General features: G+C 37.2%; 1 protein-coding gene across 3 annotated transcripts in view; it reads left to right on the plus strand.

Moving 5' to 3' along the window:
- The window catches only part of HTT (huntingtin), an 83,886-nt gene that overhangs the window by 44,583 nt on the left and 15,836 nt on the right, over positions 1 to 23,467 (plus strand). For all 3 annotated transcript variants that reach the window (XM_084518840.1, XM_084518838.1, XM_084518839.1), the window contains 17 exons: positions 410 to 526; positions 2,835 to 2,957; positions 3,562 to 3,800; positions 6,162 to 6,304; positions 9,930 to 10,137; positions 11,329 to 11,470; positions 12,990 to 13,169; positions 14,102 to 14,278; positions 14,529 to 14,605; positions 15,840 to 15,978; positions 16,491 to 16,613; positions 18,993 to 19,206; positions 19,408 to 19,553; positions 20,050 to 20,227; positions 20,507 to 20,602; positions 21,451 to 21,638; positions 22,841 to 22,967. In XM_084518840.1, coding sequence (XP_084374966.1) covers positions 410 to 526; positions 2,835 to 2,957; positions 3,562 to 3,800; positions 6,162 to 6,304; positions 9,930 to 10,137; positions 11,329 to 11,470; positions 12,990 to 13,169; positions 14,102 to 14,278; positions 14,529 to 14,605; positions 15,840 to 15,978; positions 16,491 to 16,613; positions 18,993 to 19,206; positions 19,408 to 19,553; positions 20,050 to 20,227; positions 20,507 to 20,602; positions 21,451 to 21,638; positions 22,841 to 22,967 — 2,617 coding nt within the window. The remainder of the gene's footprint in view (positions 1 to 409; positions 527 to 2,834; positions 2,958 to 3,561; positions 3,801 to 6,161; positions 6,305 to 9,929; positions 10,138 to 11,328; positions 11,471 to 12,989; positions 13,170 to 14,101; positions 14,279 to 14,528; positions 14,606 to 15,839; positions 15,979 to 16,490; positions 16,614 to 18,992; positions 19,207 to 19,407; positions 19,554 to 20,049; positions 20,228 to 20,506; positions 20,603 to 21,450; positions 21,639 to 22,840; positions 22,968 to 23,467) is intronic.

Genomic DNA, 23,467 nt, shown 5'->3' on the forward strand with positions numbered 1-23,467 from the left:
TGATGTATAAAAAAGTGATGCATCCCAGGGGAATGAGCTCTATAAGAAAAAGCATACATGTGGGAAAATGCACTCAACGGCACTCAGATATTCTATCTTCTTTCCCGTTGAGTAGTGTTTTGACAAATGCAGTTTAAGAAGGATCAAGAAAATATTTTATTTCTGGTTTATAAAAGTAACTGAAAAATTCTTTTAAAAATAACAATAGTAATAAAGTCACAACTAAGAACAAACTTTGAACCCAAAAATGGAATTTTAAAATATTGTATGGCTTCTCACGTGGATTTTCTTTTCTTGTTGCTTTTTTGCCAAATGCATGAAGTGATGATTTTTTTTTCCCCATTACAGCATTACTTGAATGTTTCCCGATAGTATGGTGTTTACTTGCATTCTTTTGGACTTCCCTCAGGTGCTGGAAATGTTCATCTTAGTGTTGCAGCAGTGTCATAAGGAAAATGAAGACAAATGGAAGAGATTGTCCCGGCAAATAGCTGACATTATTCTCCCAATGCTTGCAAAACAACAGGTTGCTATATGCATTTTTTTAATCTATAAACTTGTAAAATAATTCCTGTAACCAATTATTGTAATTATGGCTTTGGATAATTTCTGTGTTTTCTTTAAGGTGTAGCCACCATATCCGGAAAAATAATTACTGTAGGATAAACTAAGCCTTTGAAATGATGCAGGTCATATTTTAAATACACGCAGTATGTGTGATATCTTCTAGGCTGTTCCCAGATAAAGCTCATTCTGTTTTTCGTATGTACGCAATTGTGTCTTGCTCAGAGCACTTCCTAATGTGAATATTCTCCCATTTTTTTCATAACTGTGGTGGGTCTAACTGCATTTGTTTTAGTAAGGAGAATGAAAAAGCATCACCCAAAACTGCATTTATAAATCACAGAATTGCAGAATAGTTGAGGCTGAAATGGACTTCTAGAGATTGACCCTGCTTTGAGAAGGCAATCTGGAGCAGGCTTCTTACAACCATGTCTAGTCAGATTTTGACCATCTCTAAGGATGGAGCCTCCATCACCTGTCTGGGTCTCTTCCAGTGTTTGAGCATCCTCACAGGGAGAAGGAAAAAATGCAGGAGAATTTAGAGAGTTGTATTTCAATGGATGTTTCCTGTATTTCAACTTTTGCCCATTGCCTCTCCTTCTGGCGCTGGGTACTACTGACAAGACTGTACTTGTCTTGTCTTCTTGTCTCCTTCTTGCCCCTGGCCAGATATTTGTACACGCTGTTAAGATCATAGAATTACAGAATGACTTGGGTTGGAAGTGACCTCAAAGCTCATCTAGTTCCACCTCCTGCCATAGGCAGGGATGCTGCCCGCTAGATCAGATTGCCCAGGGCCTTGTCCAGCCTGGCTTTGAGCGCCTCCAGGGATGGGGCATCTACAACTTCTCTGGGCAACCTGCTTCAGTGTTTCACCCTCTGAGTAAAGCATTTCCTCCTAATTTATAATCCAAATTTCCCTTCTTTTAGATTAAAACCATTCCCCATTCTCCTGTCATTATCTGACTGAGCAGAGTTGCTCTCCATCTTTTTTATAAGCCACCTTTTAAGTACTGAAAAGCTGCAATGAGGACATCCTGGAGCCTTGTCTTCTGTAAGCTGAACAGCCACAGCTCTTTCTACCTTTCCTCATATTAGAGGTGCTCCAGCCCCTTGATCATCTTTGTGGCTGTCCTCTGGACCTGTTCTAACAGCTTAGCATCCCCCAGAGCCTTCTCCAGGCTGAACAATCTCATCTGTCTCAGCCTCCCTTTGTATGACAGGTGCTCCAAGCTCTTAATCATTTATGTGACTTTCTGCAGGGCTTGTTCCAGTGTGTGTGAGTCTGCATTACTGGGGAGCCCAGAAATGGACTGTAGATTGAGGATAGGTTATAGATCCTTTGTATCTGGGAAGAAGAGTCTACAGAGAATCCTTGTCCTAAAGGGAGTACTGTCCCTAAGCAACAGAGGGCTTGTTTTACTGTACAACTTTGTTTGAAGTAATTATTTCTAATTCCAGGATATAAAGTAAAACTAATGAAATTGTGCCCTTAATATGTTCTTCACTCTTTGACAGATTCTCCCCTCCTATGAGGAGGTTGCATGGCGGGGGAGGGTAGGCTGTATGGAAGATTAGACAGCAGTTTTTGAGGGAAGCTAAAATGCTGGCAAACTGGAGTTGCCTTTGTTTTGGATGATCTGTGCATGTACTCAACTATCAAATTAGGCTGGCAAGATAGGTTCGTTCAGATAAAGTCCAGTCCTTTGCTTTTTGCAATCAATTGCTTTATAATTTAACTAAAAAACTGATCAAGTCAGGCTTGATCCTTACTACTCCTGCCTCTGTTGCTGCAGTGTAATTCAGCTGTAGCCATTCACTTCTCTGATGATTAGGACTTTTTTTTTCCTCCTGATTGTCATCTTAAGCTTATTCATGGCCAAAACATTGTTATTCCTGTGTCACCACTGCTGTCTATAATACGCCTGCTAGGATGTGCAGGGAAGAGAAAAGTTTTTAAGTTTTATGATGATCAGTCTTTTTGCCTCATTCTCTGAATCTGGCATATTTTTCCTAAAATAAACGATACATATATTGAATATTGTGGGATAGATTTTTGCCCATGTTCTCAAACCTACTAAGTAGGAAGGCCTGCAATTAAAGTTTCAATTTACTTTTCATAGATTTTATTGCTGTAAATTTTGTGCTGTAAAGGGCAGCCTTATTATATACAGGTTGTTACAGAAATGTTTAAAACATGAAATGGTAATTTTGTGTTGCATTTACGTGTGGTGGTAGTTATAAATTAGTTTTGTGGTTTTCTTTTCCAGATGCATATAGATTCTCATGATGCCCTTGGAGTATTGAACACTTTGTTTGAAATTTTGGCTCCTTCTTCCCTTCGCCCTGTGGACATGCTTTTAAGGAGTATGTTTGTTACCCCTAAAACAATGGTAAGCAGGGGGGAACCTGTTAAAACATGTGAAGTGTTTCTAGAGTAGTAGTAAAAGTGGATGTTTCAAGAGAAGAGAGAATCTTGTGTCCTTCATGCCAAATGAAAGAGCTTGTATTTCTACTTATTTTTTTTTTGCAATGTGGTGTTGAAATACCTGAAGCACAGCTTAGGAAAGAATTCATTAGAATTAACAAGATTTACTATCTCTAGCATTTTATACAGAAGTGTTCCGCTTTTGGGTTATTTACCTTCTTTTTGTTTCTCTGCCTTCCTGATCCTAAAAATACATTCAGTTATGGTAAATTCTAGATTGCAATTCATTACATAAAACACATTTTTCCTATGCAAGTGGTAGTACTATTTTGATAGTTGAGATTGTTAATTTCTTTGGAGATTTGCTGTAGGAAGGCTGAATATATTCCTATGTTGTGTTGAATTTGAAGTTGAACATTTTAATTAGCTGTTGCATAAAATTAGACATGAGAATGGAGCAAGCAGCAAAAAACTTCGGTGTTCAGGTCTTCCAAATGCTGTGCTTTTGGCAATGGTCATGCTTATTCACTCTAACAATCTACATTTTTTTTTTTTGGTTTGTTTGCTAGGCATCAGTGAGCACTGTTCAGCTATGGATTTCTGGAATTTTAGCTATCCTTAGAGTTCTGATTTCACAATCCACAGAAGACATAGTTCTATCCCGTATTCAGGAGCTTTCTTTCTCGCCATATTTGATTTCGTGTCAAGCAATTAACAGACTGAGACGTGGAGAAAATAATGTATCCACACCAGAGGATCGTGCTGAGGTTAAACAGGCTAAATATCTGCCTGAAGAGACATTTTCTAGGTATGTTGTCTTGAATAACTTAAGTGTAAGATTAAGATTTCTCAGAAGTCACAAATATATTAACAACTCTATGCATGCACATATATTGCATATCTGACAGAAATAAAGTCTCCGAAGTTGATACACGGGAGGAGGGTGTATGGAAGAGGGAATAACGAGTTGAACAGCAAAGAAAGGAGATGAGTTTTTCGTAGGGACTTTGCACTGTTTCAGTGTCTCTTCTCAAGCCAAGTGAAAGACCTACTGGAGCCATTATGACGGATAAATCCTGGTGTTATTAAAATCAACTCCAAGCTTTAACTGTTTAATCCTTTCCATCCTCTCTCTGTGGGGCCTGAAAGATGAATCATACCCACAGCAGAAGCCTGTGTTCTGTACTAGAATCTTGGCAGCAAATAGATACAATTGATTAAGTTAGTCCTGCTCTTTATTTTCTACTTTTTAAGAGCTTGCTTTGTCTAGTTAGCTTCCCATGCTGAAGCTCTGCAAGAATGACTTAAGCAAAATGAAAGATGGAGAGATGGTGATCGTATTCTGTTGACACAGTGTTTGTCATTAAGACAATTACGTTTTAATGTGGTGGGAGGCATTTGAAATAGCTATTTGTTTAAGAAACTAAAAACTTTTTACTCAAGTATGGAATTTCAGATAAAAAGAAAATTCTGCTTCTTATTCAGCTTACTGGTGGGGGTGATGGATAGAAGGAAAAGGGGCATCTGGACACTCTTAACATGACCTTATGTCCAACCAGAGTAGGTCGAGGAATGATTATGGCCAGGAGCAAGCATTGCTTATTGCAGACACCCTTTTTTGGGGTTCTGTTTTGCTCTTTTTTTTTTTTTTTTTTTTATTAAACTTGGTGTGGTGGTTTCACCCTGCTGGGCAGCTAAGCCCCATCACAACCACTCTCTTGCTCCCCCTCCTCAAAGAAAAAGGGTGAAAAAATATGATGGAAAGGGCTCAAGGGTTGAGATAAGGACAGGGAGGTTGCTCACCAATTACCATCAGGAGCAAAACAAATCCAGCATAGGGAGATTAATTTATTGCCTATTACTAGCAGACAAGAATAGTGAGAACTAAAAGCAAACTGAAAACACCTTCTCCCCATACACCTTCTACCTCTTCCCTCCTGAGTGGTGCAGGGGAACAGGGAATGGGGGTTATGGTCAGTTACCACCGCTCCTTCATGGTGACTCTGCCCCTGCTCCCTGTGGGGTCCCTCCCACGGGATGCCATCCTTCCCGAACTGAGCCTGGGGGGGCTTCCCATAGGCAGCAGCTCTTCAAGAACTGCTCCAACATGGATTCATACCATGGGGTTATCTGTCAGGAGCAAACTGCTCCAGCACAGGTCCCCCATGGGTGGCAGCTTCCCCCAGATCCTTGCTCCTGTGTGGGTTCCTCTCCGTGGGCTGCAGCTCTGGCCTGGGGGCTCTCCATGGGCCTCAGCCTCCTCCAGGCCACATCCACCTGCTCTGCCGGGGGCTCCTCCACGGACTGCAGCGTGGAGATCTGCTCCATGTGGGACCCATGGGCTGCAGGGGGACAGCCTGCTACACCAGGGGCCTCGCCTCAGGGGAGCTGCTGCTGTGTGCCTGGAGCCCTCCTGCTGCACTGACCTTGGGGGCTGCAGGGCTGCTTCTCACTCCTCTCTCCCAGTTGTTGTTGCACAGCAGTTTTTTTCCTTTTTAAGTCCGCTCTCACAGGGGTCCAACCAGCATTGCTCGTTGGCTTCTTTCTGGTCAGCAGTGGGTCTCCTTTGGAGCTGGCTGGAGCTGACTTTGCTCTACCATGGGGCAGCTCCTGAGCTTTTCTCACAGAGGCTATCCCTGTAGACCCCCTCACTACCCAACCCTTGCCACATAAACCCAGCATACCTGGATGGAGGTTTGATATGGAATCCATGTTGTAGAGTGAATGTGGATAAATGAGGCTGCCAGCAGCTCAGTTCCTGTGACTTACCAAGCTACCCTTCCTTAGCTGAGCTGCAGTAACTGTCAAGGCGTATTTTTTTAGCTGATTGCAAATCACTAGGAAGATACCATGTCATTTTCAGTGTTTGCTGTGTGAGTGAGGTGGGCTGTTGTATGCATGCTGTCACTTATGACTTCAGCTAATGAGTAGATAACACAGTTCTGTTATGTAATTATTGAATTTCTTATCTGTCCATAGCAATAGCATCATGTTTGTTTGGGGCCAACCTGTTACATAGTATTTAATTTAACATTTTCTTTTGGATAAATGCACAAGGATTTTTTATTTTGGTTTTAAATTTACTGAGTTTCGTAGGCAAACATCACCTTATTCTGAAGGATGTTGCAGTGATGGTTTTCCTGTTGATGGTATGCATATTTTTTTTAAGGTTCTTATTACAACTGGTTGGTATTCTACTGGAAGATATTGTCACCAAACAATTGAAAGTGGATATGAATGAGCAGCAGCATACTTTCTACTGCCAGGAGCTGGGCACGCTGCTTATGTGCTTAATACATATCTTCAAATCAGGTAATACTTGAAACATTGCCTCATGTTGTTGTTTGCAGTGAGGTAATTTTGAGTTCCGAGAAAATTGTTGAATGAGTAGGTGTTTAAGACATTCTGTATATAAAGAATTTCCAAAATTTTTTGCTTACGAATGCAGGTTCCGTTTTTCATATTCTGTCTCTATATACAAATAAAATGCAACTAGTGACTTTTCATCTTCTCCTTGACCGAAGGTAGCAGCCGAACTTCTCCTAGTGCTGCCATCTATTGATCTGTAGATCAGCCTAATTCACTGGCTTCTCCTTATGACTCCTCTTTTCTTTAGGAAGTGGCCTGATCTGAGGTACAGCTGGAGTATATGCAGCTATAGCCACCACATTTTCTAACTGGCAGTCTTTCCAGTCTGCCTGGTCTTCTAAAGGAGCAAACTGGAATATGGTGTCATTCCCCACTAAGTTAAGCAGATCTTTTGCAGTCTAGAATTTCTTGTGTTGCTGAAATTCTGAGACATATTCCTGGCCGTATTCTAATTCTCAGAAAGTTCTTTCCTCTGCCTCCTTTCCTTGATGAAATACTCTTTTTAAAGTGTTAGGAACCATACGAGTCTGCCTTGTTCTGTTGGAATTTTTGGAGTTCTAAATGTGCCTATTTTGGCTGTTTGACTTGAGGCTTCCGTGAGACTTTTATCCTTTTCTGCTAGGCCCAGCTCTGTCTAATAATTCCAAAAGCTGCTGTAGACCAGGATTTGTCAAGAACAGCTATCCCAGAACAGCTGCTCCTGTGTACCTCCATGCATGGGAGTAGATTGCCTTATTCCTAATACACAGCGTAAGCTGAGAGACTTGTTAGGATGAAAGGTTTTGCTCTTTCTTTGTAGTTTACAGCTTGCAACACTTAGTGTTCACCTGATGCTCTGTGGAAGAGAATCACAGCTTTGTGTTACAGCCTCTGAATAGTGTTGCACACAGATCCCAATACTTCTGTAAACATCTACAAATGTGCTTTTGTTGTTGATACACTTGCAAGGTGAAAGAACAGGAAGTTCTGTGTATCTTGCTTCAGCTTGTTGACACAAGTAAACCTTCACTGAGAAGAAAGCTTGTACCATTTTCCTTTCAAACCTTTGGATAAATTTCCTTTTGTCTTCTTCTGAGAAATATTTCGAGTGCTGCTATAGAATATATTTGGGTGCTTTGGAAAGAGATCCTGTTTACTAAGTAGTCCACTAGCTTTTCCCGACAGTAAGAGCGGGGTTATTTTTAAACATGATACATGTGTTCTCATGACTAAAGTCTTTTAGGGAGAGCATTTTCTAATCTGTGTCACTTAAGATATTAGTGGTGTACATCTCATTTAACTCTTTCAGTGGCGTGCTTTTTCTGTTTGCTTTCAAAACATATTCTACCTTAAAGTGGCTGGTAGTATTCTGGAGGGTAAATGTATTGCTAGCTACTGTTGCTGATAACTCTGGCACTCTAAACAACCTCATCTTCTCTCCAGTGGGTTATTACTGGGTACTTGCTGTTGCCATATTTTCCACTCTATCACCATAAATTTCTTCCTAAATTTTCTGTTTGTTGGTAAGAGGTAGAAGGTATAAAGCATCTCTCCTGACCACATTCCTTGAAAGCCTTTGCACCTTTTGCTTGGTCCAGAATATTATTTTTTGAGTTCTTCACCTTGTCCATACAGCTGACATCGTCACTTTGTTGCAGATCTTGGATTATAGTAGTTGGCTGCAATTTAAAAGTTGCTGGCACAAATCCCTGATTATTTATAGACTTCCTTGGATGTTGCACAAATCACTGCATTCTACAGGCCCGTCTGTAAAATGGGAGTTACGGTATTTCCCTGTTTAGTGATGTGAATGAAAAAAGGGAATACAAAATACTACTGTTGTACAAACACAGAATCACGTTAAATGTTTCAACACCCTCTAATTTTCTCTTTTTAAGCTCTTCCTATGGAGTTCAGTTATAAACTCCTTTCTTGGTGAAAAGCTTTGTTCTGTTCCTGTCATTGCTACCAGCTGCTTCTTGCAGCTCTGAATGTAGTGAGTGATCACTCTATTTTCCACGTGCTTGTTACTATTGTAGTTACTGTTTAAGTACTGTAACAAGCACATGTGTATCATCAGCTGCTGTTACTGAGAGATTTGAAACGTAGATTATAACAAATAGCCTATGTCAAAGTGATTTCGAGTAGATGTTTAAATGGGTTTGAGCCAGGACCAATGAAATAAGAAAATCAAGCTGGTGATTAAAATCAGGGAAGTGGGTACTTCAGCAGTAGGAGCTGGTGATGAAGGAAAGGGAAGGCTCAGCTACTTCTGTAGCAACCAGCTTCCAAGCTGCACTATTTATTGCCAAAAATATCTAGAAACTTCCATGCAAAATGAAAATTAAGTATTAAATTATTTGTGCTAAGCACCAGGATATGTGTGTTGCATGATCATTAGAAATGAAATGAATTTAATCTAAGACTACAAATCCACTTTAAGGACTAATCGTATTGTGGTTACCTTATGTGGTGTTACAGAGTTCGGACACAAAGTTGTTCGGACACATGAGCTATATTTTCATGTCTTAGCATTTTCTTTTAGGCTTAGGTTGAATTAAGCGCCTGGTTTTGTACTACTTCTTTTGTTCAGTTCAAGACTTTGTAATTTTATTTTGCTTTGAGTTATATCCTGCTAACTACAGCTGTGCCTTATTGTGACTTGTGTTTGGGAACATAGGCTACTATCTTCTCTCACTTTTAACTGCAATTTGATCTGCTACTTGGATGTCTTGTTTTATCTTGCTCGTTACAGTTTTTCTGAGAATGTGAATGTTGCTGACTGCTGTATATTCAACTATAGGAAGCTACCGTATTAGAAATCAAAATTTCTAGTGTGCTACTTTGAAGTAGAATAGAAATAAAAGGTGTATGGATAAAGTGAAAAAGTCATATAACTTCAGACTACTTTGTCTCCATTTTCCTTGTTTTCCCTTCCTTCATTTGGTATTATGATGAAGTAGCAGCAAGTTGGAAAGCAAAATTCAGCTTCTGTGTTAAGAGTTCAGTATGCAGGACAGTGACTTTTCATCACTTAAAAAGACGTACTTTTTATACCTCAGAATTTGGATGGAAAGGTGTAAGTTCAGTTTCAAATAAATATATTTGGGAAGCCCTCAACTGATGTAGGAAACTTGTAAGTGATCTTCCTTAACGTGTGCAATAGTAGTTTTAGCATGGTTTTTATTTAGAATTTGTGTTTTACTTTATAAAGAAAAATATCCTGGTCTGTAATTAAGGATTTTAAATTTGGTAAAGGTTTTCATGTGTTAGATAAACCTTTTGATGTATGATAATTATAAAGTTGACTATAGGTTTCATTATAGTTGTAGTCTTACCTAAAGCATTGTTTCAGACTGGGAGCTGCTTGCTGGTGGTTCACACGCTGCCCTTGGGCAAACTGCATGACCTGCCTCACAATTGTGTTTAAAAAACAAAATCAACAACAACAATGCAGAGTATACATTCTTTCCAGGAATGGTACTGGCTTATGAAACAGCTATTCTTTTATCAGAGTACCATGAAAATTTTGAAATTTCAGAATTCAGACAAGAGTATAGTTACTCTAATATGCTTTTATTATTTTCAGGAATGTTCAGAAGAATCACAGCTGCAGCCACCAGGCTTTTTACAGGAGACGGATCTGATGGTAGTTTCTATACCCTTGAAAGTTTGAGTGACCTTGTTCAGTCCATGATTCCCACACATCCTTCCTTAGTTCTTCTTTGGTGTCAGATCCTTCTTCTTGTCAATTATACCAACTACAACTGGTGGTCAGAAGTGCATCAAACTCCAAAGTAAGGTTTTTTTTTTTTTGTTTTTTGTTTTATTAGCATGTCTTTCAATTGTATTTGGTACAACTGTATGGGGAAAAAAATCTAGCCTTTAATCTGCTAAGCTTGTCAACTCTTGAATAGTACTACTAGATTCTGAGGTAGGTAGTTCTGCGTTTATTTTGTACGTGTGTATTTACATACTGTCTGTTCTGGCAGTATGTCTTTCAAACTAAGGAAGTGCATCCTGTGTTCAGTTGTTCCTCAAAAGAACTGTCAAGGAACCTCTACACTTTGAAGACTATGAAACTCCCATCTCTGTAAAATTCCCATCTGTATACTTTTAAATATGTAAATAGCTGTAACAAAATATTCAATATAGCAGGTTTCATGCCTCTGTGGAGACTTATTTCACCTTCCAGCAGATAACCAGCCAGTGCAGATGATATACACTGTGTGTGTCTGATCAGTAAGATCTGGGTACATCTGTTACCTGTCAGTGGGTCTAGCACTGAATGTTAAAACATACTGTCAGCATTGTGCTGATTCATTATAAAGTGACATTAGTAGTGATGTCACTTCACATGAGTTGTCTGATATTCAGAAATCTTGTCTAAAATGGTGAACTTTTGGTCTGAAGTTGGGTCACCCCACCTGTCAGATACTTCTGACATGGGGATGATGGGGATGATCCCTCCTTTGGGTGTAAGGTGGGATCACTATGTGGGTGGGTGGGTATCCCTCCATAAACTGTAAAGGGAGATTAAAAACTCATCTGAGAGAAATTTCTGATGTTTGTGCAGTGAATATTAGGGAAGTCTGATTTTGATTTACAACATGAATGGATTAATACTTTGAAAGAGAAGTACTCAAATATGAATTTCTGACCTCAGTTCAACCTCATGGTGTGAAGAAACAGAATTATGTTGTGTTATTCTACCAGAGATGTAATAGCCCATGTTTTTCTCTTAAATAACCTGTTTAGTTCTTCAGACTGTTCAAAGAAGCAATGAACACTGACCGAAAAGTAGTACTAACTTTGTTAGAAAGTAAAGAGTGATGAAAAGCAAGGTGTCTATTTCAAAGCAGTATAATGTTAAAATGAAATTTCTGGGAAAATAAATACTGCATAAAAACTTATTATTGGTAGGTCATTCCAAATTTTTTTTGATCTTTCAGTAGCCATAGTGATAAAATATAATGTGCTTCTTGCAGGAGACACAGTCTGTCTACTACTAAATTACTTAGCCCTCAGATATGTGGAGACAGTGATGAATCAGATTCCGAATCTAAACGCGGCATGTGCAATCGAGAGATAGTGAGAAGAGGAGCACTCATTCTTTTCTGTGACTATGTCGTAAGTTTTGAATTATGGATTTTATAACTACAGTAGTGAGTTATTAGGCTGACAATTTTTTATTACTGGTATGCATCAACGGAGTCTGGTTCGTGAGTGAAAATTGAGGACATGTCAAACTAATGATTTCATTTTCAGGGGGCACTTCTGTAAGATCAGGTATGAGCTCGTTTGAAATTTTTTTCTATTCTGAACTAATTCTCATGGGGCTTGTCTAAGGACACTTAGTAGGTAATAGAACAATCTGATGGGTATTGCAATCATTACTTGTGAGTTGCTAGGAGCATACTAAGAAATGTTAGATTTCCCAACATTAGTAGTAGCAGCACAGTTTCTAGTGGACAACACATTTCTATCTTTTGTAGTGTAAGAGGAGAGCTTTTACACTAACATTTCATTTCTATTTTTGGTTCTCTGATGACAGCAGTTCCTGTGGCTTCAACCTCTTCATGCCTTTAATATTAGTGTTTTAAGTCATTGGAAGTGTACCTTTGAGGCGAACCTTCCCATAGTACTTATATGTAGTATTGCAGTTGCGTTTGCACTGCAGAGCACTTTCAGGGAAGCCAACTAATTTCCTTTCAGATTCAGCTAGACTAAAAGCTGTATTTAAAAAGCACTTCAACTCCTAATTCAGTCACCATGGTCAGATGAGAGCTAGTCCAAAGTAAAACCCTCCAAAACCTCTTTACTGAAGAATACCAGCTTCTCAGCATCACCTGATAAGCTCTAGAAATCTTCTGTTGTGTTGTACTCCTTCCTTGTTGATATCCACTTACCTCTGTAGGTTTACAATTAATTATTGACTGATCTCTTCGGATTTGCTTTCCAGAAATTATTCAATCTGTGTTTAGGGCCAGTAGTAATATGAAATCTTTAAAAAGAAGCCTAAATGAAAATCATGCTTTAAAGAGAAGACTTTGTGTATGTTTACTTCAAAAAACATTTTGTTAAGAGGCATCTCTGCAATGACCTTCTCAATTTACTTGTTTCTAACCTGGGTTTTTAGAATCATAGAATGTCTTGAGGTGGAAGGGATCCACAAGGATCATTGAGTCGAACTCCTAGCTCCATATTGGACTACCACATGCCTGACAGTGTTGTTCAAATGCTACTTGAACTCCAGTAGGCTTGGTGCCCTAACTACTTCCCTGGGGAACCTGTTCCAGTGCCTCATGAAGAACCTTTTCCTAATATCCAGTCTAAATCTCCCCTGGCGTAACTTTGTGCCATTCCCTTTTTGTGTAATGAATTCCCATTTATTGTAATGATATTAAAAAAGATTATTACAATTTCATCATGACTCTCTTAATTTACAACGAGTTCAAAAGCATTTGAAAAAACTGTCATGTAAAAAATAATGATGGCAATATTAAAATATAGACACTTTACACCATTATTTTAAAACAGTTACTGGAATTATGGATGAAAACTTCATGTTGTGTCAGATAAGATTTTTAGTAATTAAACACTTACCCTGCGTATTACCGGAATCAGATTTTATTTTTTTCCCTTTTAGTGTCAAAACCTACATGATTCAGAACACTTGACCTGGCTTATTGTGAATCATGTTCAGGACTTGATTAATCTGTCCCATGAGCCTCCAGTACAAGACTTCATTAGCGCTGTTCACAGGAATTCAGCAGCCAGCGGTCTCTTTATCCAGGCCATTCAGTCACGATGTGAGAATCTTGCAGCTGTAAGTTTAACTTTGCTTTTTTTTTTTTTTTTAAGAATAAAGCCATTTATCAGTTCAAACTAAATTGAAATATAAGCATGCAAATTCTGGCATTTGTGGGTAATTTATCAATTTGTAATTTTATTTTTGATGTCTCTTGTAAAAAGTGTAAACAATGAACCTTGTAACATATTAGCAATTTCAGTGTCAGATGTGTTCCAATCCATCAAGTCTATAGATTCAAGTAGAGTTGGTTAAGCTGTTTTTCTTCCTTTTTGGATATTATTCTGCATAATAAATATATTAATCTGCATAAAAAATATGAGGGGTAAATTAAAGCTCTAGCTTTCATCTTTGATTTCAGTACCTTGGTTGCATGAATAACTACTACTAACTACAGAGTTGGGAACAGGAGCTAGTTCATCTTCATAGGCCGTAACGACATGAAAATGATTTCAAGCTCATGCCTTCCCCAGTTGATCTGTCTATCTTGATGAGGGACAGATCACTTCAGAAATTCAGTATATGATTTCTGTTTATTATTTTAGTTTCTGATTTAAAAGGAGCTGATGATGATTGATAGGGATGGAAGGTTGTATGCATGCATCCCTCTTAAGCTTAGGAACTCTCTGTGGGAATGGTGCTTCCTGGGCTTCCTCTAGGAGGTAGTGGTGGGAGTTTCTTGAACAACCTGGTAAAGTTGCTTCTCTATTCCTATTGTCTATGGACAAGTCTACTGCAACTGCATTAGTGCCTTAGGCTTGTGAGTAAAATACTTAAGTTACATGAGATTCATTTGGTGGTTATATTAGTCAGCTAGTTGTCAGCTGCTGTTCTTTTCTATAAACATCTTCGTATTCTAATTGATTTTTTGTTTGTTTCAACACCCTTGTATTTAATCCTACTACATTATTAGATATGTAATTTAGCTTTTTTGTTTTTTCATCATTTAGCCTACAACTCTGAAGAAGACTTTACAGTGCTTAGAGGGGATACATCTCAGCCAGTCTGGGGCTGTCTTAACATTGTATGTTGATAAGCTTCTGTGTACTCCATTCCGTGTGCTTGCTCGCATGGTTGACACACTAGCTTGCCGTCGGGTAGAAATGCTTTTGGCTGCAACTTTACAGGTAAAGATAAATATATTCATTTGCAAATCACTTTGCATAGTGATAGTAATATGATCAAATGTAATATTTTAAGCATCTTAATTGACGTATATTAATTTAAGTGATTTCTGTGGATAAGAACACTAATATGTGAATGATTGCATTTAACTTTATCACTTTATCTGCATTTGAATTTCCTAATCTGTTCAAAGTACATATTGGTAGTTTTTTCTTTTTTGTCCTATAAAATTCTTGTGACTCTTTCCTATAGAACAGCATTACTCAGTTACCAGTTGAAGAACTGGATAGAATTCAGGAATATCTTCAAAGCAGTGGATTAGCAACAAGGTAAATGATACCAGTACATGTTTAGATGTCAAGCTAAGTAATGTTGTAGCAATTATGGTTTTTTTTTTGTTTGTTTGTTTGTTTTTTTGTAAATTAAGATAGTGAATTCTGTTTGGAGATTAAAATAGAAGTCCCATTTGAGATGTATGCATATTTTGACTCAAGGACGGTTGTATTGGTTGAATTTAATTCTTAAATATATCACAAAATCAGGAAAGCCAGAGGCTCACAGACATCAATTTCTCTTCTCTACCCCATCCCATTCAGAACTTAACTTTTTAGAGAAAGTCACCCCAAATTAATTCTCTGGCAAAAGTTACATTACTGAAAGCAACTTTATCTTTCTCAGACTTTTGCAGAATTTTGTCAGTCCAAGCTGTGTTTTTTTTTTCAGACAGCTGTGATAAAATTCTTAATGTCTGAACTTTTTAAAAGTAAAATGCTATTATAAAATGGGGTAAATGACTTAATTCTTGCAAAAACCTTATTTGATGTTGGAGAGAGTAATAGAATCTTCCTGATGTCATTGCTGTTCGCAGTTAATACCTGTTGATTGAAATAGGAAATAGAAGTAGAGGGAAAGAATAGAAAGCCCAATACCCAAGATGGCAGTAGATTGATAGTAGAGTACCTTCCTAGGTAAGATTAGATTTAGGTTAAAAAAAAATAATAATAATAAAAAAAAAAATCCAAAGTCTCCAAATGGCTTTAAGGTATATGCTTTTGATAGCAGTACTGGAATCAGAAAAACAAACAAAAACCCTTAGATGGCAGTGGCTTCTAAATCCACAAAACGAAATTCTTAATCTTATATTTAAATTAAATTTTACTATGTTCTCCATTTTCTTAAAGAAGTGGTTCTTATTTGGTATCTCTTAGAATATATTCATCTGCAATCAGATTTGTACATTAAACTTAATTCTTCTTTTTCAATAAAAATATTTACTGCATAAAGTAATTGAACAGCTTGTATTTTATGTATAAGCATTTATATGTTCAAAATCTATATCAATTTAATTATTTATTATTGGTGGTTCATTTGTTTTTGTACTGGTAGCTGATGAAGTTTGCAGCTACACATTATGTGAGTGCATGTATCCAACAAAGAACTCATGACCTTAGTGCTTTTCTCTCACAGAACTAGGATTTGTTCACCGTATTTTTTTTTTTTATTTTTATTTTTAAATGATTTATAAAACTAAGTTAGATCTTTGATATGTTCTTCTGTTTTCAGACACCAAAGACTTTACTCACTCTTGGATAGGTTTCGACTTATGGTAGCACCAGACACAACTAGTCCTTTACCTGCGGTTACTTCACACCCCCTAGATGGAGAAGGCCAACCAGCTTTAGAGACTGTAGTTCTAGACAAAGTAAGATTATGTTTGGAAATTTCTTTGCTCAAAGAATCTTTTGCTCCTTGCAAAATATTTGGCCAGTGATTCTTCCTCTGTTACAGTATTTTTTTTTTTTGTCTATTACTGTTGCGTTTGACTGCACAACAGTAGTTATCAGTAGGTATAACAGTGGTTATTTTCTAGACACTCTCATCAGCTTTACAATCCTAGTATATCTGTGCTATATGCTAAACTTTCTTTTACCTTATTTGATGTCCAGACTCCATGGAAATAGACAACTTGCCAAGAATACCTATTTGTCTGTTTTAGAATGGGCCATTCACCTGTTACCTATTTTGCTTTTTCTGATGTTTTTATTATTGCTAGTTTTGTAGTTTCTTTGCTTTTTTCTTTTTGTTGACATTAATGTGGCCTGTTTATCTCTAAAAGGACCACAATTCAGTGCCAGTAAGCAATTTTCCCCCACCCCTCAAAATGTTATTTTCTGAAAACAAATATGTGCTAAGTTTATTTTTCCGTTATTAAAGGACTGGTATGTGTCACTAGTGAGGTCACAGTGTTGCATCAAGTCAGACTCAGCACTACTAGAAGGTGCAGAACTTGTAAATAGGATTCCTCAGCCTGACCTGAACTCCTTCATGACCTGCAAGGTAACTTTTTTGTCAGATAGATCTGAATCAAATGAATATATTGTAATAAAATACTTCAAATGTTCTAACTGGTAGTATTAATAGATTAGGTTCTTTAAATACAAGCGCTTAAAATTTATATGATACTGGTAGTTGATATTCTGAATTTTACTTCATTTGGGAAACTAAAATACTGAATATTTTTCAACTCTGTCTTTAGCAATGCTGTTAATGTTAGTTTTCTAATACTACAGGTTGGATATATAGAGTGGAAATGAAGATTAGTTTATATATTATAATAACAAAAATCCATAGTTTTATCACTTTACATAATTTCCTCATTCTGTTATACAGTCTTTTACAATGCCAGATGCTTCTGAAATCTTTATCTGTGCTAGATGACTTGTAATATGTCTCTAACAGGCCACAGATAGTAAATATGTCATGATGTACAACTAGGTTTTCTGAGAATATATTTTGCTTGAATTCTGTCCAGTACATTTGCTGCTGGTATGCAGAAATGATAGCGGGATGCCATTTTTGAATAGATTTTACACTTTCTCATTTTGAGAAGAAACATGGTTAGTATTCAAATACCAAAGATGTGGAGTTTGAAAGATGTAGTTTATCTTTTTAACTTCTTTTAGAATTTAAAATTCAGTTTACTAGAGTTATTTCAGGGGTGGACAAAACTTGTAAGCTAAATTGTGACTTGCCACTTTATTTTCAAGTCTGTTTATTTGTTTTAAAAAGGAAATTTTAAGATTTGTGATGTTTGTGAATTGATGACAGTAGTTGTTCTTCTATCAGGTCAAATATGACAGATAGTGACTTGTCCAAACGTGCATATCAAATAACTGATGGAGCTTGCACTTTTCAGCCCTGTGCTCAACTACTCATATTTCTGCCAAATTTTAATATTTTGAGCTCAATTGCTAGCTGTTTACCTTGATATATTTTGGAAAGTTCTGGCAAAAGTGGTTTAGGAACTTCTGAAAATAAGGTTGGCAAAAAGGGAAAAAAAGGAAAATGCGTTAAGTTTTTAGGCAGAAGACAGTAGGTTATTTTATACTTGATATATATACCTGATATGCATATCAGGGATGTAAATTCTCTGGGCCATACTGTCAGCAAACGGTCCCTTTTTGTCCCCATTGAGGAATTTGAAGTTTATGATGAAATCTTCTGAAGAATCAGTTTCATAGACTCACAGAATGGTTTGGGTTAGAAGGGACCTTAAAGATCATCTAGTTCCCACCTGCCTGCCTTGGGCAGGGACACGTTCCACCAGACCAAGTTGTCCAAAGCACTTCCACATGGGGCATCCACAGCTTCTCTGGGCAACCTGTTCCAGTGCCTCACAACCCTCTGAATGAAGAATTTCTTCCATATATCTAATCTAAACCTACCCTCTTTTCGTTTAAAACCATTACTCTTTGTCCTGTCACCATGCTCCCTGACAAAGAGTCCCTCCCCAGCTTTCCTGTAGCCCTCTTAGGGTACTGGAAGACTGCTATAAGTTTGCCCTGGAGCCTTCTCTTCTCCAGGCTGAACAACTCCAGCTCTCTCAGCCTGTCTTCATTGGAGAGAGGGTCAAGGATCTGTCAAGGTCCCTCTGGATGGCATTTCTTAGAGCAGGTCAACCGCACTACACAGTTTTGGTGCCATCAGCACTGTCCATAGTGTCAATCACTCTGTCCATGTCACTGGAACAAAGATGTTAAACAGCACCGGTCCCAATACTGACCCCTGAGGAACACCGCTCATCACTGATCTTCACTTGGACATGGAGATACTAACTGCAACACTTTGAGTGCAACCATCTAGCCACTTCCACCAAGTTGTCCATTTGTCAAATCCTTGTCTCCAGTTTAGAAACAAGGATATCATGGGGGACAGTGTCAAATACTCTGCATCAGTCCAGGTAGATGGTGTCAGTTGCTCTTCCCCTATCCACCAATGCCATAATGCTGTTGTAGGTCACCAGATTTGTCAGGTGCAATTCTGCCCTTAGTGAAGCTGTGTTGGCTGTCACCAATTGCCTTATTTTCCATATGCCTTAACGTTCTTTCCATTATAGTAAATACTTGTTTGGCACCTATTCTTGAAGATTTCGTATATGCAGGTCATCAGAGCTTTATTCACATGTTGTTCTGAAAACTTGTACTGAATATACTGTTTTTCCTTTCCAGTCCAGCATATTGGTGTTTAGAAATTAAATAGAACAAATATGACCTTAATTAAGGTGCTGTTACGTAATATAAAAGAGTGGAGGTCTTATAAGTTAAATTAATAAACTATTAATTTGCCACTATATTAATTTGCCAGAATAGTTCCATCAAATACTTAGATTCTCTTTAAAAGTAATTTATTTACTTTTTATTTACTATTTGATTTCAGGAATTCAACCTAAGCTTGTTAGCACCTTGTTTAAGCCTTGGCATGAATGAAATCTCAAGAGACCAGAAGAGTAGCCTCTTTGAAACATCTCGGAGGGTAACTCTGGACCATGTGTCTACCACTGTACTAAACCTTCCTGCAAACCACCAGGTTTTCCAACCACTATTGCCAACTGAGCCATCAGCCTACTGGAAAAAGCTAAGCGATATCTTTGGTAATAGAAATAGTGGTCTTTTTAATTTTATTCTCTTCTCTGCAAAGGTAGTTGACAGATATCTTGTCAATTCATGACCTTTTTTTTAAAAAAAAAAAATCAAGGTAACTTGGTATAAAAGTGCCTATGAGATAATTCTGAAAAATATTTGTTGATGGGAAAAATTCAAACTGCTAGATTTCATTCAGTCTTTTCTTCTAGGAGATGAGGCGATGTATCGGTCGGTGATGACGCTTTGTCGTGCTCTGGCTCAGTATTTGCTGTTACTCTCAAAACTACCAACGGGTCTCCGTGTTCCTCCTGATAAAGAGGATGATATCCTGAAATTTGTGGTGATGTCAGTAGAGGTAAGAAACTAAACCATAAATAAAGATGTAATGAAATGTTGGTAGAGGAAGCAACTTTGACTTAAATTGGTCACTGTGAAGTGACTTTTGATCTGGACAACTTTTTTGTCTTACTGTAGAAGTTTATTCAGTGGTTATTTTACTTGATCTGTGATAGAAAATCCAGTTGGGTTATGGGGCAAGGGTAGCTTTTTACGAGAAGAGGTTGATGGAATGATCTTGGCATTTGGGAGAAATGTCCAGCACTTTTTGGATGTTGAATAGAAAAGGTTTACCTTTGACTTTTTTTTTATTTTGTTGTTTGTTTTTGTTTTCTTTTTTCTCATTTAATACTCATGTTTTTTTATAGTTTTCTGCTTTCTTAGAAAAGAAACATATTCTATACAGTAATATGTAAGGTTCTTATTAGCAAATTGTATAGAAAAAACAGCTTTCAGCTATAAATTCCTGTATTGGGAGAATTTGATATTAATGGGAAATTTTGATTTTTCCATAGGCATTATCATGGCGTTTAATGCATGACCAGCTTCCACTAAGTATAGATCTTCAAGCTGCTCTGGATTGTTGCTGTTTGACATTACAGCAGCCTAACCTCTGGAATTTGTTGGCATCTGCAGTTAATGTGACGTATGCTTGCTCCTTAATTAACTGCATTAGGTTTATTATAGAAGCAGGTGAGTCCACTTTGAACACCTGTGAAAAGAACTCCTTAATTGTTGTCAGTCATCACCGCTAGGTGTCTGGAATGTTTCTTGTGAATCCTTTCTAGTTATTTCTTTGACAACCTTATTTTAACTGTTTTAATTTCACATTTAAAACCTTGTGTTTACTTTTGAACCTAGCAGATTCCTTGGAAATGTAAATATATAATGCTACTATGTGGTTTTGAGGAGAAAAATGGTATACGAGATACATAATGTCTGTGTCTTTTAAATATTTTTGTCTTACTTCAGTTGCAGTTGAACCGGGAAATCAACTTCTTAGTCCTGAAAGAAAGAAGAATACTTCAAAAGGCTTAAATGAGGATGAAGTTGATTCAAACACACAGAGTAAGTAAACAGTGAATTCTATTTCTGATGAAAAACAGTAGGTCCCCTTTCAATAACTAAATTTTTTAACAATAGGAGTTTATCTGAGAGCTTACTAGTTTTTGATAAATGCTTATTATATATAAGTTAACATTTTTAATATGTATAATTTTTTGTATTGAAAGCCAAACATGAAGGGAGATCCTTCTTTTGGGGGGTCCTGTCAGCTGTGCAGCATGCTGCAGACTGAACTCTTTAAAGTGGTGTAGGATTTCTAAATTTCCTTTGGAGATGTAGAATTGATCTATTAATTCTTCTGATATAAATGGCAGATTCATTATGTGCATTTCTCATGTATAGGAGTACTGTATTGGGGCGAATGACAAATGTAGTCTGCAAGAGTGGACAGCAGCATTGTTTTCTATTTTCAGTTATGCTGGTGTAGATTGAGAGACCAGTTCCACCTAAAAGAAATGACCCTGCTTATCAGATCTAGAAGAGAGCCAGTTATGAAAATGTTTTTTATAAGATAGATAAGTTTGGTCAATGTTAATTCTAAGAAGTGCACTATTCGATGTTTACCCCAACTATTGCTGAGGTTAGGAAACTGATGTATCTGCTCTGCTGGCAGATGTCAGCTATTGGTATTCTCCAGCACTGAGACAGGCAAGCAACATTTGCAGAGAGGGTGGTAGTAATACTCTTTAACCAGATGGAAGTCTTGTATAACATTTTTGTCCTACATCCTCTTTGTCCTTCTTAGTCAACATATTCTTTAATTAAGCATTCTTGTTTTTTCTGTATGATTTTAACTGGTGTCTTTTGAATAGATTGGCAAAACTGAATTTATTTTTTTTCTCTCTACAAAGAAAATAAACATGTTACTGCAGCTTGTGAAATGGTTGCTGAGATGGTGGAATGTTTACAGACTGTTCTGGCTTTGGGGCATCAAAGAAATAGCAGTATACCAGCGTTTCTGACTCCTGTCCTCAAGAATATCATCATCAGTTTAGCAAGGCTGCCTCTAGTGAACAGTTACACAAGAGTACCTCCCTTGGTATGTCTGTTTTATTTTCAGTATGTAAGAACTAGTGAATAACTTTTTGAAAAATCAAATATTGGGGCTGCATCTTTTTTTTTGTCAGTAGGACTTATATTTTGCTACTTTGATCACCCAGTTTAGGTTTTTAAACGTGAAGTAGAAAAGCGTTGTAAAGATATTAAATAAGAGTTAAATTGGAGTGAGAATTCTGATTAGAAAGGAGTGTAGTTGTTCCTTACATTCTTATGTGAATGAAAGTCCAGGCAGTAATTAAAAGACATAAAAATAGGATTTGGGTGCTTTGTTAGGGCTAATATTTCTTCCTGCTCAGCAGAATCATATAACCCTGGGAGTGTAAAATCTACACTGCTACCTTGTTTATATCTGAATTCACAAGTTCATTTTACTCCATGCTAAGTAAGTACCACAAAGATGCTGAGGTGGTTCTAGCGTGTGAACTAGTTCAGATATTTTGTAGTGGTACCGTGGCATGCTATGCAGATACTTCTGGATTGTATGTTGTATGTTACCTTTCTTTCCTAACTCATCTTGGATCCTTTGGACAAAATATTTCAAACTCTCCTTTTTAGCAGATACAATGTGGATTTAATAACACCTTATGATTACCTCCAATGTGGTATTAGTGTTATGAGATGACTTAAGCTGATTTTAAAAACTTCAATTACCAGAAACATATTTAGGTGCTTACAAAGTAAAGCAGAAGGGGGTTTTCTGATCCATACGTACAGTTTCTCCTCATGGTGTTTGTGAGAGGATGTCTAAAAATACTAATTTTATGGGTTAAGACTTCTTTGACCACTCTTGAATGCATTATTGTGCTTTTTCAGCAATCTTTAATACAAAACTGTTTTCCCTGAATTTCAGTTCAGTGCTTTTTCAGCATTCAATCTAGGATTCAGCTGGCACTTAGCATAACATAAATTCTAAACTAAAATGTATGATGGGAACTTTATTTTCTTGGACATTAGGACTAAATAACTAATTCATAATGAGAAATGTGCAAAGAAAAGAAAAAGAAATAGTGTAAAATATGCTGTGTTATTTAACCTTTCTATAAGATTTTTGTGTTTGGAGAATTATTTTAGTCATTCATGTCTTAATGCATTTGAATGGTGCTACATGTTGTTACATACGTATAGTTGTCATGTTCATGCTATTACTCTTTTGGAATAGTAATAATCTTTATATTTCATCAGGTCTGGAAATTAGGCTGGTCGCCAAAGCCTGCAGGTGACTTTGGCACAGTTTTTCCTGAAATCCCAGTTGAATTTCTTCAAGAAAAAGAAATCTTTAAAGAGTTCATCTATCGCATTAATACACTTGGTATGTACAAACATAAATGTGAATACAGATGGCACTTATTGGGCATTTACCTGTGTTGTGAAGTCATCAGATAACTGAGTTTGGTACCATTTATTTACTATTGTTGCATATTTAGACAAGAAATAATATTTCAGAGCAAGTTAGTAATTGTGCTGTATTAATTCTTGCATTTTTCTCAATGTAGAGTGAAAATCAGAAATTATAGAAGTAGAGATAAATTGTTCCAACCCTGAAGTCATTTTAGTGTGTTCTAAGAATTGGTGCCTGTTTTATGAAGCATACACTTGATAGCATGTCTAACAATGTTTTGCTCCACCCTGCCTTTTTTATTCATGCATAGTAGATAAATTGAATTTGCTGTCCCACACTCAATATTTTAAGTGTCACTTTAAAGCTTCTGGGTATATAAAGGTTTACTGAGGGGGGAACAGTGTGAGGCTTAAGATATCAAGCCTTCCTTAACAGATGAGGCTGTCAATGTACCAAGTTTTCCGTATACT

The sequence above is a fragment of the Aythya ferina genome (genome assembly GCF_964211825.1).
Source record: "Aythya ferina genome assembly, chromosome: 4".
Classification (NCBI taxonomy): Eukaryota; Metazoa; Chordata; class Aves; order Anseriformes; family Anatidae; genus Aythya; species Aythya ferina.